This window comes from Cupressus sempervirens, chromosome 1 (assembly GCF_028749045.1).
Source record: "Cupressus sempervirens isolate cs-2001-9-10 chromosome 1, ASM2874904v1, whole genome shotgun sequence".
In the NCBI taxonomy this organism is placed as follows: domain Eukaryota; kingdom Viridiplantae; phylum Streptophyta; class Pinopsida; order Cupressales; family Cupressaceae; genus Cupressus; species Cupressus sempervirens.
In genome coordinates this window covers 447,118,005-447,145,029 of record NC_143118.1, presented here as the reverse complement: position 1 = coordinate 447,145,029, position 27,025 = coordinate 447,118,005, and the positions used below count along the sequence as shown (strand labels likewise).

The window sequence follows — 27,025 nt, the reverse complement described above, 5'->3', positions numbered from 1 at the left end:
CGTGGAAACCCAATTTAGGAAAAACCATCAATTGCAACTAGTTACTGTTTTCACTCTTTTGAAGTGAGCCCTATTGGGAGTCAACCTTGTTAAAGGTTACAAAACACACTGTTAAGTGTGACCTTGTTAGAGGATTTAATCACCCTATTAGGAGTGGCCTTGTTAGAGGTTTTGAGACAATTCAATAGAATTGCCACTTTGTTAGAGGATTTGCAAATAACGGTTAAGCCAATTCTGTTAGGAGATTTAGATCACTGCTACAATGGTTAGACAGTAATAATGAGATGACTTGATTTGAATGCAACTGAATTGCTGATTACAGATCTTTGTTCTGACTTGTACTTGATCCTTCCTGATCGAATATAGCTTTTCTGCTCCACAAGGATATTCTGCTTATCCTTCAAATTTGCTTCGTCTTCTCATCATTAAATCTTCAATAACATCTTCATGCTCACACATTTACACTTTGAAATCACAACTTGACCTTATACTTATATCTTCCACTTTGTCAAGTCGGCTCAAATACAACTTAGAATAATTAATATTCATCACCTTAGTCGGCTAGAATCAATAGATAAGTCAATTAAGCTTAATATGCCAAAATAAGAAAAGCCTTCGTTAGCCGAACCGGCTCGGTAGAAACTATCTTAGAAATGATTTCCTTTGTTAACCAATAGAAGCTCGGTTAACACTACAAAACTCACGAAAATCCTTTGGCAACCGAGTGAGCTCGGTTAGCACTGGTTCCATCCAACTTTCCTTCATTCACTGAGTGAGCTCGAGCGGTTAACACTCATCTTCTATATAAAAGTTGTCTTCATTGCCTGAGTGAGCTCGGCATATTCTGATTGATAATGATATGACATTTGTGTAATATCAAAGACAATACACAATTAATCAATTGTATCCAACAATCTCCCTCTTTGGCATTGATGGCAATACAACATGTCATAGCACAATGAAATTTTGAATTGGTTCTTTCAAAACTCCCTCTGCCAGTATGAGCTCTTCCTTTCATTGAATTCTTTCTTTGTCTGCAACAACTACTGCCAATTTCATTTAGAACTTTTTCCCTCTTATAGCAAACTTTTCCTTCTTTGAAAACTTCTCCCTCTTCAGTTCTTTAGTTATTTTATTCTGGTTCCAAAAAATTTCTTAAAGATATGACAGTAAACTTCTCCCTCTTTGACAACAAATGCCAAAGACAATAATTCTGTAAATACCAATGTACCTTAAGTACTGATTCATTTGCAATATGCCCTTGCCAATTCTGCACCAACTGATTGATCTTCAACTTAGTTCTTGTTGATGCATCACTAAACTTTATTTAGTGAACTTCAGATAGGGGAATGACCCCTAGCATACCTATTAGATACAGAAATGCATCCTTAGGTAATGGCTTGGTGAATATGTCTGCACTCTGTTCCTTTGTATTAACATATTCCAATCTGATTTCTTTCTCTTGTACCAACTCTTTTAAAAAGTGATATTTTATATCAATGTGCTTTGTTTTAGTATGCATCACTGGATTCTTTGATATATTAATTGCATTGATGTTATCACAGCAATGACTATTGGATCCTCGATCTCTATCTTAATTCCTTCCAACAATTGTTTGAACCAAACAATGTTAGAACAATTAACTGCTGCTGCCACATATTCTGCCTCTGCTGTGGATTGAGATGTACAATTTTGCTTTTTGCTTGTCCAAGACACGAGTCTTTTACCAAGAAAGAATGCTCCACCACTAGTGCTTTTTCTGTCATCAATACTTCTTGCCCAATCAGCATCAATAAATACTTTCAAGTCCAAATTGCTTCCAAGTTTATACCATAAACCATAGTCTTCAGTACCTTTCAGATATTTCATGATTCTCTTGATTGCCATCATGTGATTTTCCTTAGGATTTGCTAAGGATCTTGCCACTATTCCAATTGCTAGAGCAATATCAAGTCTTGTGTGTACTACATATTGCAATTTTTCAATCATTGATCTGTATGTGGTTTGATCTACTTTGGAATCATCATTTTTGGAGAGCTTATGTCCAGTAGACATAGGGGTTCCAACTGGTCTTGAATCTTCCATTCCAAATTTCTTTAGTATCTCCTTGATATACTTAGATTGAGTGATGTAGATACTATTTTTGTTTGCTGTATCTTTAATCCAACAAAGAATTTTATCTCACCAAATATGGAGATCTCAAATTCTTTACTCATTTCTTTTAAAAATGCTTTGCATAAGTCATCATTTCTTGTAAACAGAGTATCATCAACAAATATTTCTGCCAACACAATCTTCTTATCTAGTCCTTCCTTGATATACAGATTACTGTTATCATTTGTCCTTTGAAAGCCAATCTGTACCAAGTAATTATGAAGTCTTTCATACCAAACTCTTGGAGCTTGCTTGAGACCATATAATGCTTTGTGTAACTTGCAAACCATGTCTTTTTTGTTAGGATCTACAAAACCTTCTGGTTGTTCAATGTAGACTTCCTCATCAAGAATTCCATTCAAGAATGCAGATTTAACATCCATTTGATACGCTTTAAATCCTCTATGTGCTGTATATGCTTGTAAAGTTCTAACACCTTCTAGTCTTGCTACAGGAGCAAAAGTCTCACCATAATCAATACCTTTTTTTTGAAAATAGCCTTTGTACACCAATCTTGCTTTGTATCTTAAAACTTTTCCATCTTCATTTAGCTTATTTTTGAATACCCACTTTGTACCAATTACATTTTTATCCTTGGGTCTAGGAACAAGAGTCCAAGTTTTGTTCTTTTCTATCTGTTCTATCTCTTCATTCATTGCTTCAATCCAACTTTCATATTCCAGAGCATCCTTAACACTTCTAGGTTTAAATTCAGCAAGTAAACATGTACCTTTTAATTTGCTTCTTGTCATTGTTCCATCTGATTTTTCTCCAATGATCTGATTAGGTGCATGATGCCTTCTGACATATCTTGCTAACACAGGCTCTTTAGGCTTTGAATGAGTTCCACCATCTTCATCTTGAATTTCAGTTTCAAGCTCGGGTCCTTATGACTCGGGTCCATCAGGCTCGGTTTGAACTAGCTCGATAGCCTCTAAGCGTGACTCGGGTCCTTCAGACTATAATTCGAGTTGCACTGTCTACAACTCGGTAACTATTGGAGATTTTGGGGACTTGGGAAATGAAGCTTCCTTTCTTTCAGATAGATTTGGCAGGGTATCAGGTTCATAGTAAGCAAATCTTCTGTAATCTTTTGGCTGCTTGTTGCTTTCTTCTTCACTCTTTTTTGGAAACTCATCAATTTTAACATGTGCACTTTCTATAATTTTATGAGTAGACAAATTCAAACAATTGTATGCTTTACTTCTGCAAGAGTATCCTAGAAATATGCCTTCATCACCTTTTACATCAAATTTGTCTTTTCTAAATTTTTTCAAGATATAACATTTGCTGCCAAATACTTTCAAGTAACTTACATTAGGTTTGTAACCATACCATAGCTAATAAGGAGTTTTGTTTGAGTCTTTCTTCAATTGAACTCTGTTCAAGGTATGAACTATAGTGCGGATAGCTTCTTTCCAATATTTAAGAGCAACATTCTTTTCAATCATCAGGGTTCTTGCACAATCCATGATAGATCCATTTTTTCTTTCAGCTATACCATTCTGATGTGGTGTACTAGGAGCTGATACTTGTCGTTTGATTCCTCTTTCAATGTAGAAATTATTGAATTCATTGGAGATGAATTCACCACCTTTGTTTGATCTAAAGCATTTCAACCTCTTTCCAGTTTCCTTTTCTACTCTTGCCAGATACCACTTGAATTTTTGAAAGGCTTCTTATTTTTCTTTTAGATACATTATAGTCATCATTTTAGAATAGTCATCAACAAAAAGAATGAAAAAATTTTCTCCATTATAATTCTCTATTCCAATAGGTCCACATAAGTCTGTATGAACAATTTCCAAGACTTCTTCTGACTGATAGTTTTTGCTTTTGAAGCTAGTCTTTCCCATCTTACCAATTTGGCAATTCTTGCATAGACCCATGTTAGGCTTCTTCAAACTAAGAATACCTCTTACCCTTCTATGTTTGCTTATCTTAACCAGATTATCAAAGTTTACATGACGTAGCCTTTTGTGCCATAACTAACTTTCTTCTACTTGAGCAATAAAACATGAGCAATCATTGAGATCAAGATAAAATAGATTACCTTTTGTTTGCTCGCTAGATCTAAACAGATTTCCCTTTCCATCCAGTAGTTTGGCATGTCCATTCATGAATTCTACCTTGAATCCAATGTAATTCAATTGTACCACACTTAGTAGATTATGTTTTAGTCTTTCAACCCAATAAGCCTTCTCACATACAAGTTCTTTAGTTAATGAAATACATCCTTTTCCTTTTATGTTACAAGGTTCATTGTTTCCAAATCTCACACTACCGCCATCATAATATTCCATGTGCTCAAATTTTGTTTTGTCTCCAGTCATATGATGTGAACAACCACTGTCAATAATCCATATATCATTTTTGCTAACATGAGAGATAAGTGCTATCTTATCTCCATCATATTCATATTTTACAACAATATATACCATTTCATCTTCACTGTTATCATAATCTTTAGCTATAAAACAAGATTTCTTACCTTTGTCGTTGAAGTTCTTATAGTTCTTGGAATCCTTTTTGCTTTTATGCTTATTGCTTTTCTTTTCATCTTTGATTTCCTTATTTGGACACCTAGCAACAATGTGACCAACTTCTTCACAAGAAAAGTAGATCAGAGGAACTTTACCTTTGTACTTTTCTCTTCCTTTGGAATACTTTCTTACAAGTAGGGATTCAACAATTTTAAGATCACTGTCTGAACTTTCTTTTGATGTTCCTTCTTCTTCACTTCCTGATTGACTGGATTTTGATTTCTTACCCTTTCCTTTGAGTGAGAATTTAACTTTAAAAGAAGATTCAATAACCTTTGAACTAGGAACATCGTTATCAAAGTTATCTAACTCAAAAGCTGTCAATCTTCCAACTAGAATATCCAAAGATATTTTATTATTTGGATCACATCTCATTTCTTAAATAGCAGATACTCTAATTGCATAAATAGGAAGAAGAGTTCTAAATACCTTGCTTACAACTGTTTTCTCTTCAATGTCTCCTCTAGATGCTTTGATTGCAGTTACACTTGCTTTGATCCTTTCCACATATTTTGCAATGTTCTCATCTTCTCTCATTTTCATCTAATCAAAATGACCTCCAAGACTTTCAGCCTTATCCCTTCTTACATTGTCATCTCCTCCATATATACCTTTTAGTTTGATCCACATCTCGTAAGCTGTTTTGCAGTCTTTGACTTCATCAAATTCAGCATAACTAAGAGCAGATGCAATATCAATCATCATGATGTTATGATTCTTCTTTTTAGCAATATCTTCAACAGATAATGTTCCAGTGAGAGTCTTGTATTCAGTATCAAGATACTTGCATCCTGAGTCACTGATAGTAGCCAAGTGTAACCTCATACGTCCTTGCCATGCTGCAAAATTATCTCTGTTCAGCTTGGGGATCTCTCTTCTGTAAGACATCCTGATCTTTAGCTTAGGTTTTTGAAACCTTCTTTGCAAGCACCAAATGCTCTGATATCAATTGTTGGAAATATAAGAAGAGTAATTGAGAGGGGAGGGGTGAATCAGTTACTACTAAAATAAATCTCAGATCCCTTAGATGTCAGTACAAAAATGCAAACTGAAAACTCAATATTGCTGAAGCTCGATAAACACACATAAAATGCTGTAACTCGGTAATAACTGAATGAGCTCGGTAAATGCTTAACATATAAACTTTAGATGTTATCTGTGATTATCAATACTTTAACTTAGTTGCAAACACATAAAAGAAAATAGCATGAACACTTTTGACACCAGGATTTAACGTGAAAACCCAATTTGGGAAAAACCATCAATTGCAACTAGTTACTGTTTTCACTCTTCTGAAGTGAGTCATGTTAGGAGCCAATCCTGTTAAAGGTTACAAAACACACTATTAGGTGTGACCCTATTAGAGGATTTAATCACCCTGTTAGGAGTGGCCTTGTTAGAGGTCTTGAGACAATTCAATAGAACTGCCACCTTGTTAGAGAATTTGCAAATAACTATTAAGCCAACTCTGTTAGGAACTTAGGAGATTTAGATCATTGCTACAATGGTTAGAGAGTAACAATGAGATGACTTGATTTGAATGTAACTGAATTGCTGATTACAAATCTCTATTCTAACTTGTACTTGATCCTTCTTGATCAAATATAGCTGTTCTGCTCCATAAGGATATTCTGCTTATCCTTCAAATTTGCTTCCTCTTGTGATCATTAAATCTTCAATAACATCTTCATGCTTGCACATCCACACTTTGAAATAACAACTTGACCTTATACTTATATCTTCCACTTTGTCAAGTTGGCTCAAATACAACTTAGAATAATTAATATTCATCATCTTAGTTGGCTGGAATCAATAGATAAATCAATTAAGCTTAATATGCCAAAATAAGAAAATCCTTCATTAGACAACCCAACTTGGTAGAAACTAACTCAAAAATGATTTTCTTTGTTAACTAATAGAAGCTCGATTAACACTGCAAAACTCACAAAAATCCTTTGGCAACCGAGTGAGCTCGATTATCATTGGTTCCATCCAACTTTCCTTCATTAACCGAGTGAGTTCGATTAACACTCATCTTTTGCATACTTTCCTTTGACGCCTGAGTGAACTCGGTAGACACTGCCTTTTGAACTAGGCAATCATAAGAACATTCGATAGACACAGAAAACTATCTTCACTGCCCGAGTGAGCTCGGCATATACTGACTGATAATGATATGTCATTTGCATAACATCAAAGACAGTACACAATTAATTGATTGTATCCAACAAGGGTGTCCTCTAGGCTCTTAAAAAAAGATCCAAGTCAACAATGAATGAAGTCGAACGACACTTAAAAACAATGATTGCAATCACAAATCACGCTGCCTTAGTAAAACGAATCATGCATAGGCCTCAGGTGTGAGCATGCAATCTCAAACTATATTTTCCAAAAATACGCTTCATCGTGAGCTATAGAATGATAAGAAAAAGTGGTAACACTTCACTTTCAACATAACAAACATGCAATCCTTTAAAGATTGACTATTATCAAACATGAAGTGCTCAGAATTTCAAACAACATACACTGGGCACATATCGATGAATCATATTGAAGATATGAATTGCACAAAAGATGACCCAAGGAATAACATTATCTTCAGCGTTTCATGAACTGATGGCATGTATGAGGATCGGTGACAAAATAAGAAACACATATGATGATTCATAATCAAAGAAATCGCATTCAAGGAAGACAGTCCACCAAAAGGTAGCATGTGGGCTCATGGTACAGATCCACTAAGCACAGAAGTTGTTGTGAATGAAGGGAATAAAACAAAGGAATGTCCAGAATGCATAAATTTGGAGATGAAGGAATGAGATGAGGCGACCATTCCATTGACACAACCCAACGAGACTTCTACAACGTTGAGGAACCTTCTTTCATTTGATGAAATCCATAGAGAATAATTTAAAAATTATGTCCAACTAAATTTCATATTGTCAAAGCAATAAGCGTGCCATATCAAATATCTCAGGTGAACTTACTTCCCGCCTTGATTGAATGAAAATACAATAATCACCATTGATAGGCCCCGACCCATATTCTACTTTGAACAATACAGGTATGAATAGTTTATCTTGCTGCTACCAGAATTTCAACATATACAAAGTGCTTAAAAAGAAAATTATACAATCTGCAATATGAACTAGTGAACAAAAGAAGCTCCCTAAAAAGTAGTTATCTAACTTGGCTCTGATACCATGTTAATGTTTTGCCTAGAAAAATAATGATAAATAGTAATAAGAAAATTAGAATAAAAATGCACAATAGACACGAGATTATTCTGGGAAAATCCTTCTGCTTGAAGGGAAATCCAGCCACACCAGAAAATATCACTTTCATTGATATTAAATGTTCAAGTACAATGCTTTCCACTTGATGCTGTATCTCATTACATTAAGGAATCACATATATAGATTGAAATGAGAGACTCTTCATATTACACCTGAAGGTCTCTTCAATTTCCAAATACAAGACTCTTAATGATCTCAAAAGAATGACTCTTTGCTTGACACGTCTCTCCCTATAATATTATCTCAAATATTATCATAAATATCTTTTCCTGTTGTAAACACAATACATAAGTATTATCTCAATTTCAATATATAGCAAAATCAGAGACAAAGATCTCTACCGCAGCTACATTCTTCAACAAAAACTGTGTTTGGGCAGCATTTTTTGGTCAGCAACTATGATATTCATTCATTGAACATTAACAAGTATCTTGGTTGTATCTTTGTCTAAGCATTCATTAAAAATTATTAGTGGCAATGTATATTAGTATTGAAAGTCTGAAATCTGAATTTTGCTGTTTCAAGCATCATAATACATTTCAGTATTTAGTCATTCATTTGGTATCGGTTTAGTAGATGGAATAGTGTCTTGTCAATTGGCTTGGCATTTTATTTTCGCTGGAAAAACATTTCAGAATAATAAAAGTTGCAACTAGGGGGGACTCTCACACAAGCCAAGGTAAAAATTGCAAATTCAAAGACTAGAGACCTTGGAAGAGTGCATCACTTGGTTCAAGGGGGGGATTTTGATGATTAGTTTGTGTATTTGGTTAAACTCCGCTACCTGTGGACTGCAAATTGAAAGCATTTTCATTGTTCAAGGGAGGGGTAGGTCCCAGCGAGGACATGGCCTCTAAGTGTCTCCCTAGCTCTTGCTGTAGCCTTTTAAAACCCTATGATGCTCATAGGCAGAAGCACCAAGGGGTCAACACAGGTCAAATAAGAGTGGACAACTTGTTGAAGGTAAAAGAATATTTTGTGTGGCAAAAAAAGGCTTTCTGTAGCAAATCAAGTATCAAGTTTCTTTAATACAGTTTAGTGTCTTTATTTTGATATATCATACCCATATGTAATTTTCTTAGTAGTATAAATACATAGATAGGTGAAAATAATATCTATGCCAAAGCTTCCAAACATTCTCATGCCAAGCGGTAGAGGTTCAAACCCTATGAGAAGCAAGGGTTGTAATCTAAGTTGCCAGTTTGGGTTCGGGGATAGATTTGGGTTCAAGTTCAAGTTCATGGGTTTAGGCAAATTTTTTTTTCCCATTTGATCATGGGTGGGTTCATGAGTGTGTGTGTGTGTCTATATATATATATATATATATTATGATACATGAGATATTCTATGATTCTTGTTTGTTTTCAAGATTTTAGTGTGTTGCATCAAACTTCCATAACAAGATTCAAATCCAAGCGAGCATTTGAGTGGAGTCAAAAGTGTCTTTTAGAGGTTTTAAATAACAACATTCTCAGAACTAAATTCTTGTACAACTAGATAAATACAATCATGACCTGAAACATACATATATTTCTGCATTCTGTGATGAAAATGAAACCAAAAATTGAGGATAAAAATACAGTATCACAGGATCGCATCAACCGTTTTCTGGAATTCACACAATAGACAGCTCCTGAGAAAGTGAAAATGGTTTTTTCATTGATTAAAGGTACAAAAACTGAGTACAAATCTGTGAGTAGTACTACTTCTATTAAATCAAGCTTTTACATGCCATATTTTTGAAAGATTGCATTACAATGCTAGAAAGAACTGAGTATGAGCTGACCTAGACATAATTTTTCTCTATCCAGCAATAAGAGATAATACAAGACATGTTTTTAAAAACAATTAAACATAGTTCCTTTGACCTAGTATTTTGACCTCTACTTGGGTCTGTATCTTGGACTGTGGGTTCGTCCGGGTTCGCACCAGCACAAACCTGGGTGGACGCACAATCCAAAATACAGACCCCATAAGGACACCACAAAACCAGACCTGGATCCGCTTGGCAGGGTCTGAAACTGGTAAATTAGGTAATAACGCATACCAAAAATTATGGAGATTCCACACCAAGAAATAAAAATAATCCCATGCGAACGATAGATGTATATATGTTGCCTCTTAATCCTTTTAACTAGTAAAGGAATATCTTCTGCAAACCTATCAGTGAAAGAAATTACACATCTCAAATTGAATGCAATGTGAAATACTTGAACAATATTTTCAACAAATAATAGCTAGGGTAGATCTTTCACCACCAAAACTGATTTCCAAAAATGGGTTTCCATATTCAAACCAAAAATGTAATAGATCCAGTCTAAAAGCCAGCATGTTATACTTGGAGTGGGATCACATCCTGTGCCACCCAATACAAGCTTAATTGGGCTCAGATCATCTCTGCACGCTTCATGTGGCCAGGCACAATGCAATACTCTTAACGTATTCATCTGAAACACCAGTATAGGCAGTGAACTGGTTGGTGAACATTCTGTTACTTTTTTCTATCTGCCAAAGCTCATCCTCCAAAACTTTGGAATCTGACACATCATGCAAAACTTTACTTTGGAATCTGATACATCATATGCAACTTTGAGTCCAAACCAAAATCCATAAATCTCAATTGTGGCAGAATTTCGCAACAACATCGAGACAATGCAACTTGTTGCAGTTACTGTTTTTGAGCCACGTACCTCAGAAACTCACTCCAGACATTTCTAGACAACTAATCATGTGCTAGACACTTAGGAACTATTGAAAATGATAACTTTAAGAGAGCTATAAAACGCACTTGATTTGTCCTTTCAATGTTTTCCATGTCATAAGTAATTAAACCTACAACAAACCTTCAAATACCTTGACATTACTGACAACAGTGACTGCAGCTTTAATGTCAATGACAACGCTCCAATAGTAAGATACCATTTGAAATGGATGATTTCCCGACTACTTTAATTTCCTGAAAATATGTATTTCCCGTCTTCTCTTTGTCATAGTGTACTCACCACATAATCTCCTTCCCTTCTAAAATATTATCTCAAAATCATACCCAACATCTTTGTAACCCATTTCTGTTGCTCCCATGAAGAAAGTCGTTGTAACGAGTATTTGAGACTGTCATGATCTGTTCTGATTTTAACATGTCTTCCCATCAAATAATTTTGCTCTTTCTTGATTGTACAGAGAATTGTCAACATTTCCTTTTCGTCAATGGGCTTGGTGATGTTCTTACTTTTGAGTTGTTGACTTACAAATGCTCTAGGTATCTCTTATTTAATTAGCACTGCCCCAGTGTATCACATTCCACAATGAATGTCTTCTTAATATCAAGAGTAGCTAAAATTAGATTTTTATAAATAGCTTCCTCGAGTTGTTGAAAGACTCGTGCAGCCTCCTCATTCCAATGCAATCTATCCTTCTGTAATAATTTTTTAGCTGGAGCAGCTATTAAATCATAGATCTTGATAGATCTTCTATTGCAGGCCGCCAGATGTAAAAATTCTTGTAATATTGTGAGTGATGTAGGAACCTTCTAGCTGAGCATTGACTTATCATGATTCACTTGACTCAAATGTTTCACCTGTTACTCCAAATGAGCAATTTTATAGTTTGGCTAAAGTTATTATTTCAGGAGTTGCAACATTAGATCTGCTTGTTGATGTTTCTCTGGAGGCTTGCCTAATGATTCATCACCAAAGAAAATTAGTACAAATTTAATTATGAATAACTTGAATATAGAATCCATTAGAGTTTGATATGTGGACAGAGCATTTGCAAGACCAAAGGGCATGACCAACTATTCATCTTGACTTTCATGCATGTGTAGTTTTTGGAAATTTTTCTTCTCTCATTTTGATCTGATGATAACTGAATTTGAGATCCAATTTAGTAAAGAATAAATGTCCCATTTTACTTATCCAGAAAATCATCTATGACAGGATTTCTCAACTGATCTTTAAGAGCAAGCTTAATAAGTTAGTGGTAATTTGGACATGTGTGCCAAAGATTAATCTTTTTACAAACCATCACTACTGGGGAAGAGTGGACACTGACTATGTTGAGTGATCTTGGGGTAATGCTATTTGGCATATCTCCAAATTCCACCGAATGCTTGTAAAAAATAACTTGAGGATCTGATGGTGGAGCTGTTGCAAGTTGCTGGATGTTTCATGGATACGATTAAGCAACAAATCTTGAAGAACACTTTAAACTTTGTCATCTTGTGGGAACACACCATTGAGGAGATTTCACTTGTAAATTTCAAAATATTGGCCATCTAAATGAGATTCTACGGAAAGCTTCTGATTTTTTTTTTCAATAGTGCTTTAAACATATTGAACCATTGTTCTCTCCAATTGTTTATCACCTATAAATATCTTGTTATGGCACTTCCCAGAACAATTGATGGCTCCATCATCAGCTATCATAGCTTGCATTCCAGGAGCTGAGTGGTTGAATCAATGTAGATATGTTGCTAATTTATTTTCTTTACACACCTTTTGGTTTTTTCTGGTCAATCTTAGGAAACTAATGCCATGCAAACAAAAGGAAATCTTGAGATTGACCTGAAAAGTTATTTTTCAGTTTAACAAAGGAAAAAACCTTTTGTAAAATGTAGTTAAAGATGTATGAATGTGATCATACTTCACTGTCAATGAAAAGTTTTATCCCAATTGTAGCAAGTCAAGGCATGCCTTGCCTTGTGAATTCTTGTTTGTCTTGTGATTTTGTTGATAGTCAATTCGTTTTTGCCATTTGGCCCTTTGGGTAGTTAGAGGATGAGACAGCTATGGAGCGTTTATGATTATGCACTAACATATAGAAGGAGATGGACTTACAGGTGTTTCTATTGTGCATGTGGAGTTACATGAAGTATGTACATTTTTTCTGATCTATTTGATGAAAGTTTCTGGACTGTTTGTTAGGTTGTGGAAAAGAATTTGAAACTTGATATACTGTAAGAAAAGGTAAACCTTGAGTTCAAATCATTTTTATTTTATTTTATGCCATAGCAAAAGATAAAAGCTCTCATAGAAGGGAGTTGAAGATGTTTTTTGTAAGCAGGAATCTGTTTTAACCATCAAGTTTCAGTAAGTGAATATTAATATAGTTTGTGATTGTTCTGACAATTAATTCATGTTTGGATGGTTAACAATGCATTCCTGCTGATAAATTTGGGAGCTGTGTTAAAGTAAACTGGAATTTCTAATTATACCATGAAAACTTAAAAGGTTTTGATGCTTAAATATTGTAGAAAGGTGCTTCTTCAGAATATTGCAGGGAAAACTTTTTGTATTCACAAAGAATTTTTTTGAGCTTTAGCTATCCTTCATTACAGATTTGGCAATTTCCTTAGCTGAATGAAATATCATAGAGAATATTGTTTTAATTCTTTGCTATATTTTGTTCAGTCGCTAAGTATTCCTCTTTACTGCATTGCTCTGCCAGTGACAAAGGTAACAGTTTCAGAAATGTTACAGAGGGTCAAGGGAAGTTATGTCCTAGAAAGAGGTAATACTCAGATTGACTACTAGATTGATTACTTCAATTGTTAAAGTTTGACTACTTTTCTCCACAAAGGCACATTCATTTTCTATCATTGCTCACATTTTACAATTTGTAGTTTTGAGATTCTTTGTGCATTAAATTATGTCATATATTGTAATTATTTTCGAATGTGGGCATATAATTTATATTTCAACAATGAGTTTTTGTCTTATAGAGTTAAATGAAATTGCAAGTAGTCATCTGTTCATCTATTTTTCTGCATCGGGAACAAACACATTTTATAATTAGCCAAAGTTATCCTATATTAGAACAAACAAAATGAAAAAATAGTGTGCTAAACTGATAAAGGGTTTTGCTTTTGGCTTTATAGATATGAATGCCTTTTTCTGTTACATTCACAATGTAATTAGAAGGCATTAAATTTTTACCACTCTTATTTGCAATATTGAATAACAACACTGCACGACTGATGTTCCCGGCAAACACAAGGACAATAACAGTACATATGATCTGTAGCACATAACATTTTCACCAAAACGAACAGTAAAGAAAAAGCAATGAAAAAACTCTTATCTAGAAAAGAAGATAAAATGAGACAACTCCCTTATGACACATGACACCCGTGACTCTTGTACAAACATGCCACATTTGACAAGAGTGACACATTACTGCAATGAGAAGCTGAGCTGGTAGTAGGGGTGAGAATTCAAAATTTGAATTCGCAGATTAGGGCTTCCAAGCGAAGCTGGGAAGAAAGTATAAAAGGAGGCAGAGTTGAAAGAGAAAGGTTAGATTGAGTGATTGGCCAAAGAGCTAGAAGAGCCAAGCTAAGAAGAATCTCAAGGAGTAAAGGAGAGTGATGAGAGCGAAGTCACCTTCCGGGGATTGTCGTGCTGAGGAGAAGCTAGCTAGCCTGAACAACACAAGGTTCTCGTGTGCAAGAGCAAGGAGAGCCAAGCGCACAAGTGATCGAGGTCTAAAGTTGCAGAGCCAAGGGAAGGCAGAGTATAGTTCTAGAGAGATCAATAGAGCTGAAAAAGGATCTATTTTAAGCTAAGTGTAGTAGCTCTGTTAGATCATTCCTTGTTGTTTACTAACCTTTGTAATAGTAAATCTCATCGATGGTGGATTCTAATAGGTTCTTTGTATAAATCCCCTAACAGGGTGACACATTAACTTGTGTTCTAAAGTCTTTTAACCAGGCTGCTCTTAACAAGGCAAGACCTTAATAGGTCTTATCAAAATCCCTTAACCGGGTGGCACCTAATAGTGTCTTTGTAATCTTCTAACAAGGATAAGCTCTTGAGTGGGAGCACTTCAGAAGTGTGCAAACTTTGTGAGGACCGACCTACACGCTGTGGTTTTTACCCTAGCCAGGTTTCCACGAGATAAATACTGTGTTATGTGTTGTTATTTTCATGTTCCTTGTTTTTTGTTAATCTTGACCGGTTAAGTTATATCTAGCACAAACTTGTAGATAAAACTTGTGAAGTGTGATTTAGAGTAAAAAGTTGAAACTAGTGAGTATCCTAATTCACCTCCCCCAGTGTTTTGATCTGTGGTAGGATCAACAATTGGTATCAGAGCCTAGGTCCTCAGGAGACAAGAGTTTAACAACTTGAGGAAAAGATCAAGATGTTTAAAAGAGATGCACCAAAGTTTTCCAGGGAAAACTACAGCTCATGTTGTAGGAAGATGCGTTTGCATTTGAAGACTCTTGGAGATGCTTATTGGACCCATGTAGATGTCAAATATGTTGAACTAGTTGGTCTACTCAGCATAGACCTGTTGAAGGAGAAGGAGATACACACAACCACAATGGATGCTCCAATGAGCACCCTGTCCTACTCTGAGTACAAAGATGTGGAGGAACTGGAGACAACATACGACATGTGCAAGAAGCTGAAAGTTGTCTATGGTGACAACAATCATGTCTTAAGGGCTAAAGCTAAAAGCCTGACAACAAAGTTCGATGACATGAGGATGAAAGGAGGCAAAGATAATTGAGGCCTATGGCAAGGTGAAGGATGTTATGCTAGCCATCAGAGCATGTGGAGGAGTAATACAAGAAGAAGAGTGTGTGAGCAAGGTATTGAGAGCCTTGCTACCCAAATATGCCATAAGGGTGTCAACCATTTAAGAGCTGAGAACAATAGAAAAGATGGAGGTATCACTTGATGCCTTGATAAGCAAGCTCACTACATTTGAGCTTAACAACTTCGACAACAGTCAACCATCCAAGGTTGAAACTGTATTCAAAGCCTCTGTTGCATCGACTACAACACAGAGAAAGGGGAGAGGCAAGCACATCCAGTTACATGAGAGAACTGGAGAACTTGTATGCTGAAGAAGCCGAACAAGAAGAGCAGGAGGCTCTATTCACAAAAAGATTAGTCAAAGGCAAAGGGAAGTACAAAGGTAAGCTTCCTTTCAAATGCTTTAACTACAAGAAGGTACGACATTATGGTGCCTGTAATGTCCCTAGTTTAGTAGGATCTTGGAGTATGGGTTTGTCAGCTCATCATCGCAACTCTTCTGAGTTGACATTTGGTTTTGGGGGTCTTTATTGCGGTTTTGCTATTTTTGGACTTAATATTTTTAGTAAGTCACTTTTGGCCAGTTTCTATTTTTGGCAAGGCAGTTTTGGAACTGGTGGTTGTCTTTTATATTTCTTTTGGACTCCAGATGAAATATTTTGGTGAAGTCATATTTATTTCAATTATAATGAGACTTTATGATTATTAAAGGCACTTATAATTATTATTGTGCTTTAAATTATAAAGTAATTGGACTTTATATTATGAAGCAATCTCTCTGTGAAAAGTGTCATGGTGAAGGTAGGTTGCACAAAAAAGCATTATAGTTATGACTTCTTTGAAAGAGAAGATCATCTTGGATTTTATTATTGCTTTGTTTATTGCCTAAGGGTTTCTTCTGGAGTTTGTGAAATTCTGAGAATTGCTTTGAGTGGTATTGCAAATTGTTGCTGTTGTATAACAATTTGCCAATCTTCTCCTACTGTTCAATCTGTGTCTAAGGAGATCAATTTGCTGGAAGTGTTATGTGGATTTGTGCAGAGAATTTATTGATCAATTACCACCAAACTGCTGGGGCATTGAATTGGGTACGAATTGTGGCTTCATTGGCTGCCAATTCATATCTAGAAGGCAACATTTATTGGTTGAATGCACATTTGGCAATCTCTGAGCCAAATCATCACCTTAAAGGCTGGGCGGCAATTAGAAATTGGGCTTACAATAATTTTTTTTAGGGTATCGAGCAGGCTGAGAGGCTAGCAGCTGAATCTTGGGCAAGTCGTCGCCCATATCCTAGCCGCAATTCTATTATCTGATCAGCGGCAATTTTTTGAAGATCTGTGTTGGCTGTAGCAGGTATAATTATCTTCATTGGGGGCCGGTTTTGATATGGAAGGGGCTGCATTCATTGGATATTTGCGAACCATTATTTCTAAGGCATCTGCAGTGTTATTTTGTGATCACAGGCAGCTGCCAGGTTCCAATATATACATTCATTAATTTGAATTTGCATTCTAATTTCCAAGTTCTTTGAAATTATATCTCTGTTAGCAGGTTAGAGTGTAATTTGTTAATTTCCAGCAGTGTGTGAGGACTTTATTTTTAAAATTCAAAAAACACAAAAAATTTGAAAAAACAATAGAAAATACAAAAATGTATCTGCATTCATCAGCATTTCAGTTACAGACTACATTGGGTTTTTACATTGCCGGATGTCCAAAACTTGTGAGGAAGGATTAGGACAATCAGAAGGGAACCAACAAGAAGTGGTCAAACTCCAAAGTAAAGGAGAAGAGGTAATGCTTACATTGCTGAAGAAAGTGTGACTAATGAAGAGTCAACTACTTGTGATAACAAGGAGGAAGATGAAGTATCCTTTGTTGCTATCACAAAAGAAAGGGTGGAGAGAGCCCTGATAACTGGTACAAGTGTCCATAAAAAGTAGATAATAGATAGCGGTTGCTCGAACCACATGTCTGGTGAGAGGAGCAAGTTCCACGAGTTCGAGGCCTAAGATGGAGGTATGGTGAAGTTCAGCAACAACTCACCATGCATAGTGATAGGTAAGGGTACTTTAGCCCTAAATGAATCCACTACTCGTGAAGATGTATATCTCAAAGTAACGAGAATCAGAATCAGATTGAAATCAACAAGGCTGAAACGAATTGTGAATTGGAATCGAATTGAATATGAATCGACAAATTTAAAAAAACCCTTTAAATTTAGAGATCTTAACAATTTAAAACTTATTTCATGCACCTTTTATTGAATATAACTTAAACATGCTATAACATCATCAAATAGAAGTTAACATACATAAACATGGAACATAAATGATAAATCTATCACATACGTAACTATGTTACACGTAAAATGTAAATTGTAGGCTGCAGCTGAGGTAAAGAGAAATCATATGATCATAATGATTTAAATCATAGAATGTATGTAAGATGAAGATCTATAAGACATCAAATCATAATTGTATGTAAGAATCTAAGATGAAGATCCATGAAACAAATGTTTATCAATATTTGTAAACAAAATGAAAAAACAAGGCTCCAGCTCAAGCTTCATCATCATCCTCATCATAATTCTCAAGCTTGTTTGTAGCCTCATCCTCAGCCGCTGAGTATCCAGTCTGCCTTCTAGAAAGGCGTCTAAGGTAGGTCCTAGAGGACTACTGAGCCATAGCCACTGCATGTAAGATGGGCTCATGAACAACATCACTACGACCTGTGTCTGTGTGTGCACGTGTGTGTCTACTAGTGCCTAAACGTGCTCTAGCTGCCTCCTCTACCATGGCCTCAGCCTCAGACTCTCTATCCACCTGGTCAACCTACTCATGGTCTTCCTTAGTCAAGACTGGATCTATAGCCTCAGTGAGCCACTCTGATTCTGGATTAGTCTCCTCTAGAATGATCGGAGGGGAGTTAGTGCCTAAAATCTGTCTGTACCTAAGACGAAAGTTGTAATGAACAAAGAAAATATCATTCAACCTTTGCATAGTCAACCTATTTCTCCTCTTAGAGTTGATGTGCTCGAACATGGACCAACTGAGCTCACATTCAGAAGTGCTGCTTGGCTGACTCAAAATACGGATGGCAATTTTTTTAAGTTTTGGGGTTGTGGGCCCAAACATTTGCCACCATCTATCCGAAATAAGGAAAAGCAAAAGCAATTAGTCTCATTTACAGCTTTAAAATTTACATAATTAACAATTAAAATGTACAACTTATATGTCATAAACTTAAGATTCATTAATATATTATTTTTACATGGCTGTATTGTTCTCCAAGCATCTATGGCCACCTTGCCAAAGAAAAGTGGCCCTTCTTTATTATTGAATTTGTCTGGCTCAATGGTTGCAACTGCACTATCCTCATCACTACTCAACCTTTGGATCATTGTATATAAGCCAGTGAGAACCTCCTCATCCGCTATGAAGTCAGGATGGAAACGAAATGTCAGATTTAGATAGTAAGTTGCTACATGGATGGGTCGGCGGAGCTGATTCTGCCATTTCCTATTGATGATCTCCCAAATAGGGGCATACTTCTCCTGTACACCTACATATTAGGCTCCAATGGTCTCCTTGGCCCTATCCATGCCCTCATATATGTAGCCTATAGAGGGCTTCTCCCCATCAATAGTTCGTAGGAAAGATACAGGGGGCTCAGTTGCCTACATATAATGTAGAAAAAACATTTGAGTCAAAACTTAAATATAAAATAATCTAACTAAAAGTAAAACTAAATGATTAAACAATTAAATTATAAATATTAAATACTAAATGTTAAATTGCAAGAAATTTACCTTAAGGATTTTTTTAGTAGGTTTCCAAAAACCATCATCATCAAAGATGCGATTCACCACATCTACCCCTGCAGTGGTCGTAGCATAGGAAGATGTAATTCACTCTTGCCCAACAAAAATGCTCCTCAAATCATCCCTTGATGTCAACAAGGACTGCAGTGTGATGAAATTCGAGGCAAACCTTGTGATGCTTGGATAAGCTAAGTCCTTGCCTCCTATGTAGTCCCTCATTGAGCTAAGGCCGAATGAATGATTGTAGGTAAACTTGCATATACTTTTTGCCCTTTCGACACATGATTTGACCCACTCAAGCTTGCCAATTTCCTCCACTATGAGGTCAAGGCAATGTGCCACACAAGGAGACCAAAATATGGTGGGGTGCCTCTCCATCAAAAGTTTACCTACAACAATTTTAAGTTAATTAGAAATTCAAACATGTTAGGAAACTTAGAATTAGAAAAAGTTCATAATTCAAATAAATTTATTTTCAAAACTTGAAAAGTTGAAAGTTTACTTGTAGCAACATAACTTGCTGCATTATCTGTCACCACCCATACCACATGTTGTTCCCTCACCTTTGCTATGACTTCCTCAATAATCTCACATAATTATGTGGCATTTTTTATATGAGCGAAAGCATCAATAGATTTGAGGAACATGGTATATCCTACAAAACAATGAATTATCATGGATCATCAATAAATTAGCAGTCAACAAATCAAAATCTGAAATATTCAATCACAATTCAAAATTCACAATGTATGTAGGAAAGTAGAATGATCAGTCACCTCCATAGGAAACAAGAAAATTGAGGAGTGTTATATTCCTCCTATCCGTCCAACCATTAGTCATGATGGTGCAACCCTTTTCGATCCACTCCTTTTGGTGGTCCTCAAGCTCAATCTTCATATCTTCTACCATTTAATCCAAGAGGTATCCACTCAACTCAGCCTCAATTAGGGCTTTAAAACTATTAGTTTAAATAATTGTTATTTACACTTTATTTAAGTTTACTTAGGATAAGTGCATTATTTTATTATTTATTAGGTTAGACACCTAGGAGTTTGTGTACTCATATGAGTTGTCATGTTGACAACACAGGAGCAGGCAATTTTAATTTAGCACATGGTGTCTACAACATTGGAGTTTGCATAATTAATTGAGTTGTCATGTAGAGAACACAGTTGTTCACATTATAATTGAGCACATGGTGTCTACAACATAATTTTATGTGACACACCTATGTAGGCTTATCCTCTCATTATCGCACTAACTCCTATGCTTAATGGAAGATAATCCACTCTTGGTGGACATGTGCTTAGTTGTGAGGCTTATCATATTGCTAACTCCTAGTCATTCTAGAGGCCTTTATATATAGGCACTTCTAGTGTACTTGTACATCAATGAACATCAATTGAATTTCAAAATGTTATTCTGATCATACTTTATTGGTCTACTTTGTGCTAGTTATTGAGCTTCTTGGTCTTGGGTGATTTTGCCCTAAGACAAATTCTTACATGGTATTAGAGCTATACCAAATTCTTACATGGTATCAGAGCATATTCAGTGAAAAAGTCCGCTTGGCTAACGTGGCAGTACAGATTGCTGATTGGTCGTACGGATAGGGCCACGTGCCAGTGTACAAAATATACACGTGGCAGCTGAGTCAGAGATGACGTGGACAGTTGTACTGCGAGGTGACTGCTGATTGAAATACCACGTGGATGGGTACAGGAGCAGACATGATGGTGCGGTTACTGTAGACATGGCTGTGGAGCTAGCGTCGCCGTGTGGCGCTTTGTAAGCTGCGGATGTGGCAGCGAAGGTGGTGACAATGTGGCGTTGCGCCATAGTTTTAAACGAGCTGATAGAAGTTGAAAGGGGCACTAGAAAGTTTATGTCGCCAGTGGATGGAACAACTTTGATGGCAGGAGGTCTGGCGTTCGGTGGGGACTGTAGCGGCTGGCGGGAACTTTGAACGGGCCAGAGGATGCTGAAGTTCGAATACCGATGGGACTTTAGTCCCACATTGCCAATGTTGAAGGGAATCAGGGTCAATAAAACAAAGGACCCACAAAGGTGAAATGGGGTGCCGGACTGTTGTGTGGTTGCCGGAATTGTGTGGAAATGTACCCGAAAATAATAAGGAATATGTCACCTGCAAGGGCCGGGATTTGACCACTTGGTTCCTGCAAAAAAATTTTCTTTGCAGGTTTGATAGGCCGATTTTTTTTCCGAAAATAGAATCCGAAAAATATGATAAATGCAGAGAAAATAAAATGATAGATTTGAAACAATAAATTCATAGATCTAATAGATCATACTGGATTCTGCAAATTGGGCCTTCGGGTGCCGGTTTGCAAAATTTTTTTTTGACTCAAATTTGACTATTGCCCAATATAGGCAAATTTATAGTCAAAATTCACCGAATTGACGCTTCAGATGCTATGGTGAGGTCCACTTTGGCTCTAGACGCTCCCAATAGCTGCGGATACTTCGGATCTGAATCGAGGTCCTCAAAGAGGTGAAGCAAGAATGGTCTCCAATGGCTATGAAATGATACTTCTATGGCTCTAATACCATGTAAGAATTTGCCTTAGGGCAAAATCACCCAAGACCAAGAAGCTCAACAACTAGCACAAAATAGACTAATAAAGTATGATTAGAATAACAATATGAAATTCAATTGATGTTCATTGATGTACAAGTACACTAGAAGTGCCTGTATATAAAGGCCTCTAGGATCACTAGGAGTTAGCAATATGATAAGCCTCACAACTAAGCACATGTCCACCAAGAGTGGATTATCCTCCATTAAGCACAAGAGTTAGTGCGATGATAAGAGGATAAGCCTACATAGGTGTGTCACGTAAAATTGTGTTGTAGACACCATGTGCTTAATTAGAGTGCAAACAACTGTGTTGTCTACATGACAACTCAGTTAATTATGCAAACTCCAGTGTTGTAGACACCATGTGCTAAATTAGAGTTGTTTACTTTTGTGTTGTCAACATGACAACTCATATGAGTACACAAACTCCTAGGTGTCTAACCTAATAAATAATAAAATAATGCATTTATCCTAAGTAAACTTAAGTAAAGTGTAAATAATAATTATTTACACTAACAAAACCCTAGACAAGAAATAGCAACTGCATCTATCATGTTTTGCCAATAAGAGCCCTATCACAACTAGATTATGATTAGAAATTTAGATGACAAATCATTTTGTAAGCTTGTAAAGTGAATCTATGATTAATCATTGAATCATAAAATGAGTAGATATAATTAAAATTTTACTTTAACCTTAAAGAAAGCAAAGAAAAAAGAATCAATTACCTAACTGCAACAAATGGAATGTGGATGAAGAAGGAAGAGGTGTGGGAGATTTTGAGAATGGGTAATTTCACTGGGTTTATGGAGAGATTGAATGGAGGCAATCCCGCCATCACACAACAATTTCTCAAAACTTGGAAAGAGGGCTCGATTATGGTAGGTAACTAGCGCATGGAGATCACAGAGGAGGTGATTGCTGAGGCTACGGGCTTGGAGCTTGACGGTCTCAATTTCTACAGGGAGCGGAAGTTATCTGACAGAGCCCTAGATGATTTGTGGACTCTGAGATTGAGAAGGCTCGCCTGGTTAAAATTGGTAAGTCCTTCATCAACCCGGCTTCAATAACCCGCCCATGGCGGTTCGTCATGTTTGTTATCATGGAATATTTAACGTTGGATGGGAGATTTACCAAATGTTATGGTTACCACTTCATGCTGGCCAACCATTTTAGGCGTAATGTGAAAATTAATTTCCCTTATTATTTGAAGCACTCTCACTATCTCTATCCAAGCTTTACAAAAAGACCCAAATGGTGAACATGTCTTCCATGAGGGTCTTATGGTGCTTATTTTGAATACTTTAAAGGCCAAAAGAATAGTGAGGAGTAGGGGTCGAATTAAAGATGCTGACTATGAAATGGAAGGGAGTGCCTAGGAGAAGGGTTATGACTTTGAAACCTAGGATGAGGCTGATGGGGATGAGTTTTATGTGGTAAAGGGAATTGGCAACAGATCTAAGAAGAAAAGGAGAGCCGCGGGTCACTTTGACTCTGATATGGAGAGTAATTTTGTGGAGGATCTGCTAAGGGTTTATAAGAAGAAATCTGAGATAAAGGGGAAGAGGGTTAAGGATAGTCCAGGGAAGAGGGCTTCGTCCCCTTCTGATGATGAGGATACCCTAGCCCGACGCTTGGAAAAGAAAAGATACTCGTCCAGGCGCCCTGATAAGGAGTTAGGAGATAAAGGGGAGTCAAGTGATGAGGACTCCCAGGAACAGGGGATTCATGAGGGTTGGGAGAATAGACATGAAGGTACCCCTAAGCTTGTGATAGGGATGCATGGTAACCCAGGTGTTATATTGAAAGAAATTGGGGTCATGAAGAGCCAAATTCAAACACTTGGCAGTGACATGCAGAAACTATGGAAGGTTGTCATGCATGTTAGTAAAACTGCACATGGTGAGTGCACCCTCGGCCAACATATTGACAAGCTCATGGAAGTGGTTGGCAGCGCTAAGGATGTTAAAAATCTTATGCAGAAGATTCCGCAACTGGAGGCTAAGAACAAGGCTATTGACAGGGACTTCAATGCGAATTAGGAGAAGGTTACTATGATGGAAGCCAAGATGTGCAACCTTGAGAAGTTAATTAAGCAAATGGCTGACAATGTGTCTACCCTGTTGAAGAAACTGGACATGGATAAAGGCTAGGTCTCTTCTCCGATGGTTGATAGCCAAGGTCCCAGCAAACGCACTAGGGCCCATTTTAAAAAGACTGATGATACAGCCAAGCAGGATGAGGTGAAGGCTATGGCGGAAAACATGCAGATGCTAGCTGATTAGGCTTTGGACCTGATTAAGGCCACATAGCTGGTTCTTTTTTGTCTTTTGTGCTGTCCTTTTGTTTTCCTAGTGCTGTTTCTTTGCTGTTTTTTTCAGCAGTATTGTCTGTGACCTCTTGTGTTTCTTTTTGGAGGTCTGTTTTGTTTTTGTTCCTAAATGCTCTATCTTTTCTGAGACTGTCCTTTTGTAATATGGTTTCGGGTCCTTAAAACCTGTCTTTACTTAATCAAAACAAATGGAATGTTGCAAAAGTACCAAAATTTGCAAATTTCTTTTTTGGTAGCATCATGAATCTCCTTGTTCAAACTCATGCCCTCAAGTGTGGGTTGGGAGCCACGAGTAGTGTGGGGCACAAAGTAACTATCCAATCTATTCTTCCACACTCTAAGCTGCAATAGGTTGGACTCAATCTCAGTATAAGACCGACTAGCACTAGCACGAGCACTAGAATTAGGACGAAAAGGAGGCTTGAAAGAACTTTCTCCAACACAACCTACAGATGCAAAATGCAGATGTGGCTACGAGAGCATGGGAGCCAATTGTCCTTAACCCTTCAAGTTGCCTTTTCTTATTCAATTTATCTTGTTCATTTTTTTCTAATGCCACTAAACAAGTGTGTTTTGCCTCAACACTTTGTTGAGTGCAACTTGTAATGTCATGTCTAGGTATAGCAGCAATGTGGTATTTGAATCTATAAATACCACTAGAATTTATTTATTTACAAAACATCCATTTCATTTGAAATTTGGTTCTTCCAGGAAAGTCTTTGGTATATTTACAACATTTATGTTTTTTACCCATTGTGGAAATTGAAAGTTAAGGCTGCTGCAATAAGAAAATTCAAGTAAAACCTTTATGTTTGAAATTAATAAAAAAAAGTTACAAAACAACAAACCCTACTTTGCAATTTAGTAAAACTAAAAAGCATTCAAAATTTGCAAATGAAAACTAAAAACTTAACAAAAAATGTGTAACATCCCGTTTTCTCAGGTCTAATTTAACATCTAACATACTTAAAAATACAGTTTCTGCTTTGTTTCATAGGAAGACAGTTATATCATTCATGTTCATGTGAAAAGATTTACCGTTAAAATCAGATAGACAAAATTTCTTAACTAAAAACTTGGAACACCATCAAATGAAATTACTACAGAAATTGATAACCACATACCTTAGAAAATTGAGATCAAAATCAAACTAGGGATGCTTCTGCAACCACCCGGTTAGTCCTCAAATACACTATAACAATTTCATATGATGACTATCATCTTACAAACTGCTATCTTAAATCAAATGATAATTACAATTAAATACCACTATATTTTAAATTAGGGCATCACATACCACTGTATCAATTGGAGCATCATTTACCTTCGGTTCATTTAGGGCTTCTGATATCACTATCTCACTTAGGGCTTCCAATACCACAAATTGCAATTAGGGCTTCCAATACCACAGATTCAATTAGGGCTCTGATACCATGGATTCAATTAGGGCTTCCGATACCACTGTATCATTTAGGTTTCCAGTCATCTCTCAATCATTTAAGGCTTTAGATTCCATTCCATCCGAATTGCTTAACTATAACAGTTTCTCAAGATTCGATAAATACTTATATTCAATATTCATATAAATGAAAATAATTCACAAATCTATCCAAGTGTAAAATAATGATAACAATGAATTTAATTCAATTCAATCTTACCTCATAAATAGAAATGATAATACTTGTTTCTAATAAACAATTGAATGCATAGCTTATCTCCGTCTGACTCATTTCCAACATCTTGAGTGAGTGAAACATTGTTAGGGGCTTAACCACCCAACCTTGGACCACAACATATCCCCACACAATCTCTAACGAGAAAGGCCCTCCCTACCTGGAATTGACAGGGAACATCTTACCATCCACTGAGCATCATGAGATATAACATGCCATACAACTTGGCAACAGGAGATTACCATAACAAAAATATGCATGAGCTATTAATTAATTCATATTAAATGATAAATATTGAAATGTCTTAACTGATACTGGTTCATATTATTCATGATTCCTTTCTCACACCTCATCACCCATCTTCTTGATTACACAGCCGAGTGAGTCCCAGGTATCTGGAATTCTCAGAGCAGACGACTCTAACAATTATTCAAGAAGATTACACACATCCAACATTTCACACTTTGTGATTACATAATTATGTTCTTTAAAGATCTCAACAATTTGACAACATTTTTTAATGTTATTATTTATCATGTTTTTATCTTATTCTGATGACAATTTTGATTATTGTAGATTCTCTACATCTCCTCACCTTTCTCAGGCCATTAAGCTGGTGAATCCCTAGTGCTATCAGATTAATTTACTATGGTACTTCGCACCTTCTTCACCATACTCTAGCATTTCACCTAGTGAATTCCTTGATGTTAACTTAATTAGATATTTGTATATGCAAATCAGGTTGTAATGGTTTTATATTGGAATGATACACTTTTGACTTGAATCTTAAAGAATTCAGAAAAATTATCCTCTCTCTTATAAAGGAAAACGACAAACTTAAATCAGAACAAGGAAGGCATCAGACTTTATTATCTGTATTATGTTTTCCAATTAGGAACGACAGATTAAGAGTTATGATTCCCTTGTTACTTGAAACAAAGACATAGCATCCCATGCTATCACTAAGAATCTCGTTGAACATGTACGTCAGCTAAAGGAGCAATTTCATATTCATTACCAACCAGGAAGGGAATGAAAAACGGTTTAATAGAATGTATTAGA

General features: G+C 36.3%; 1 protein-coding gene across 2 annotated transcripts in view; it reads left to right on the top strand.

The window, feature by feature from the left end:
- The window catches only part of LOC149578228 (transcription factor ILR3-like), a 119,543-nt gene that overhangs the window by 50,756 nt on the left and 41,762 nt on the right, over positions 1-27,025 (top strand). For both annotated transcript variants that reach the window (XM_089827873.1, XM_089827869.1), the window contains exon 3: positions 13,439-13,501. In XM_089827873.1, coding sequence (XP_089683999.1) covers positions 13,439-13,501 — 63 coding nt within the window. The remainder of the gene's footprint in view (positions 1-13,438; positions 13,502-27,025) is intronic.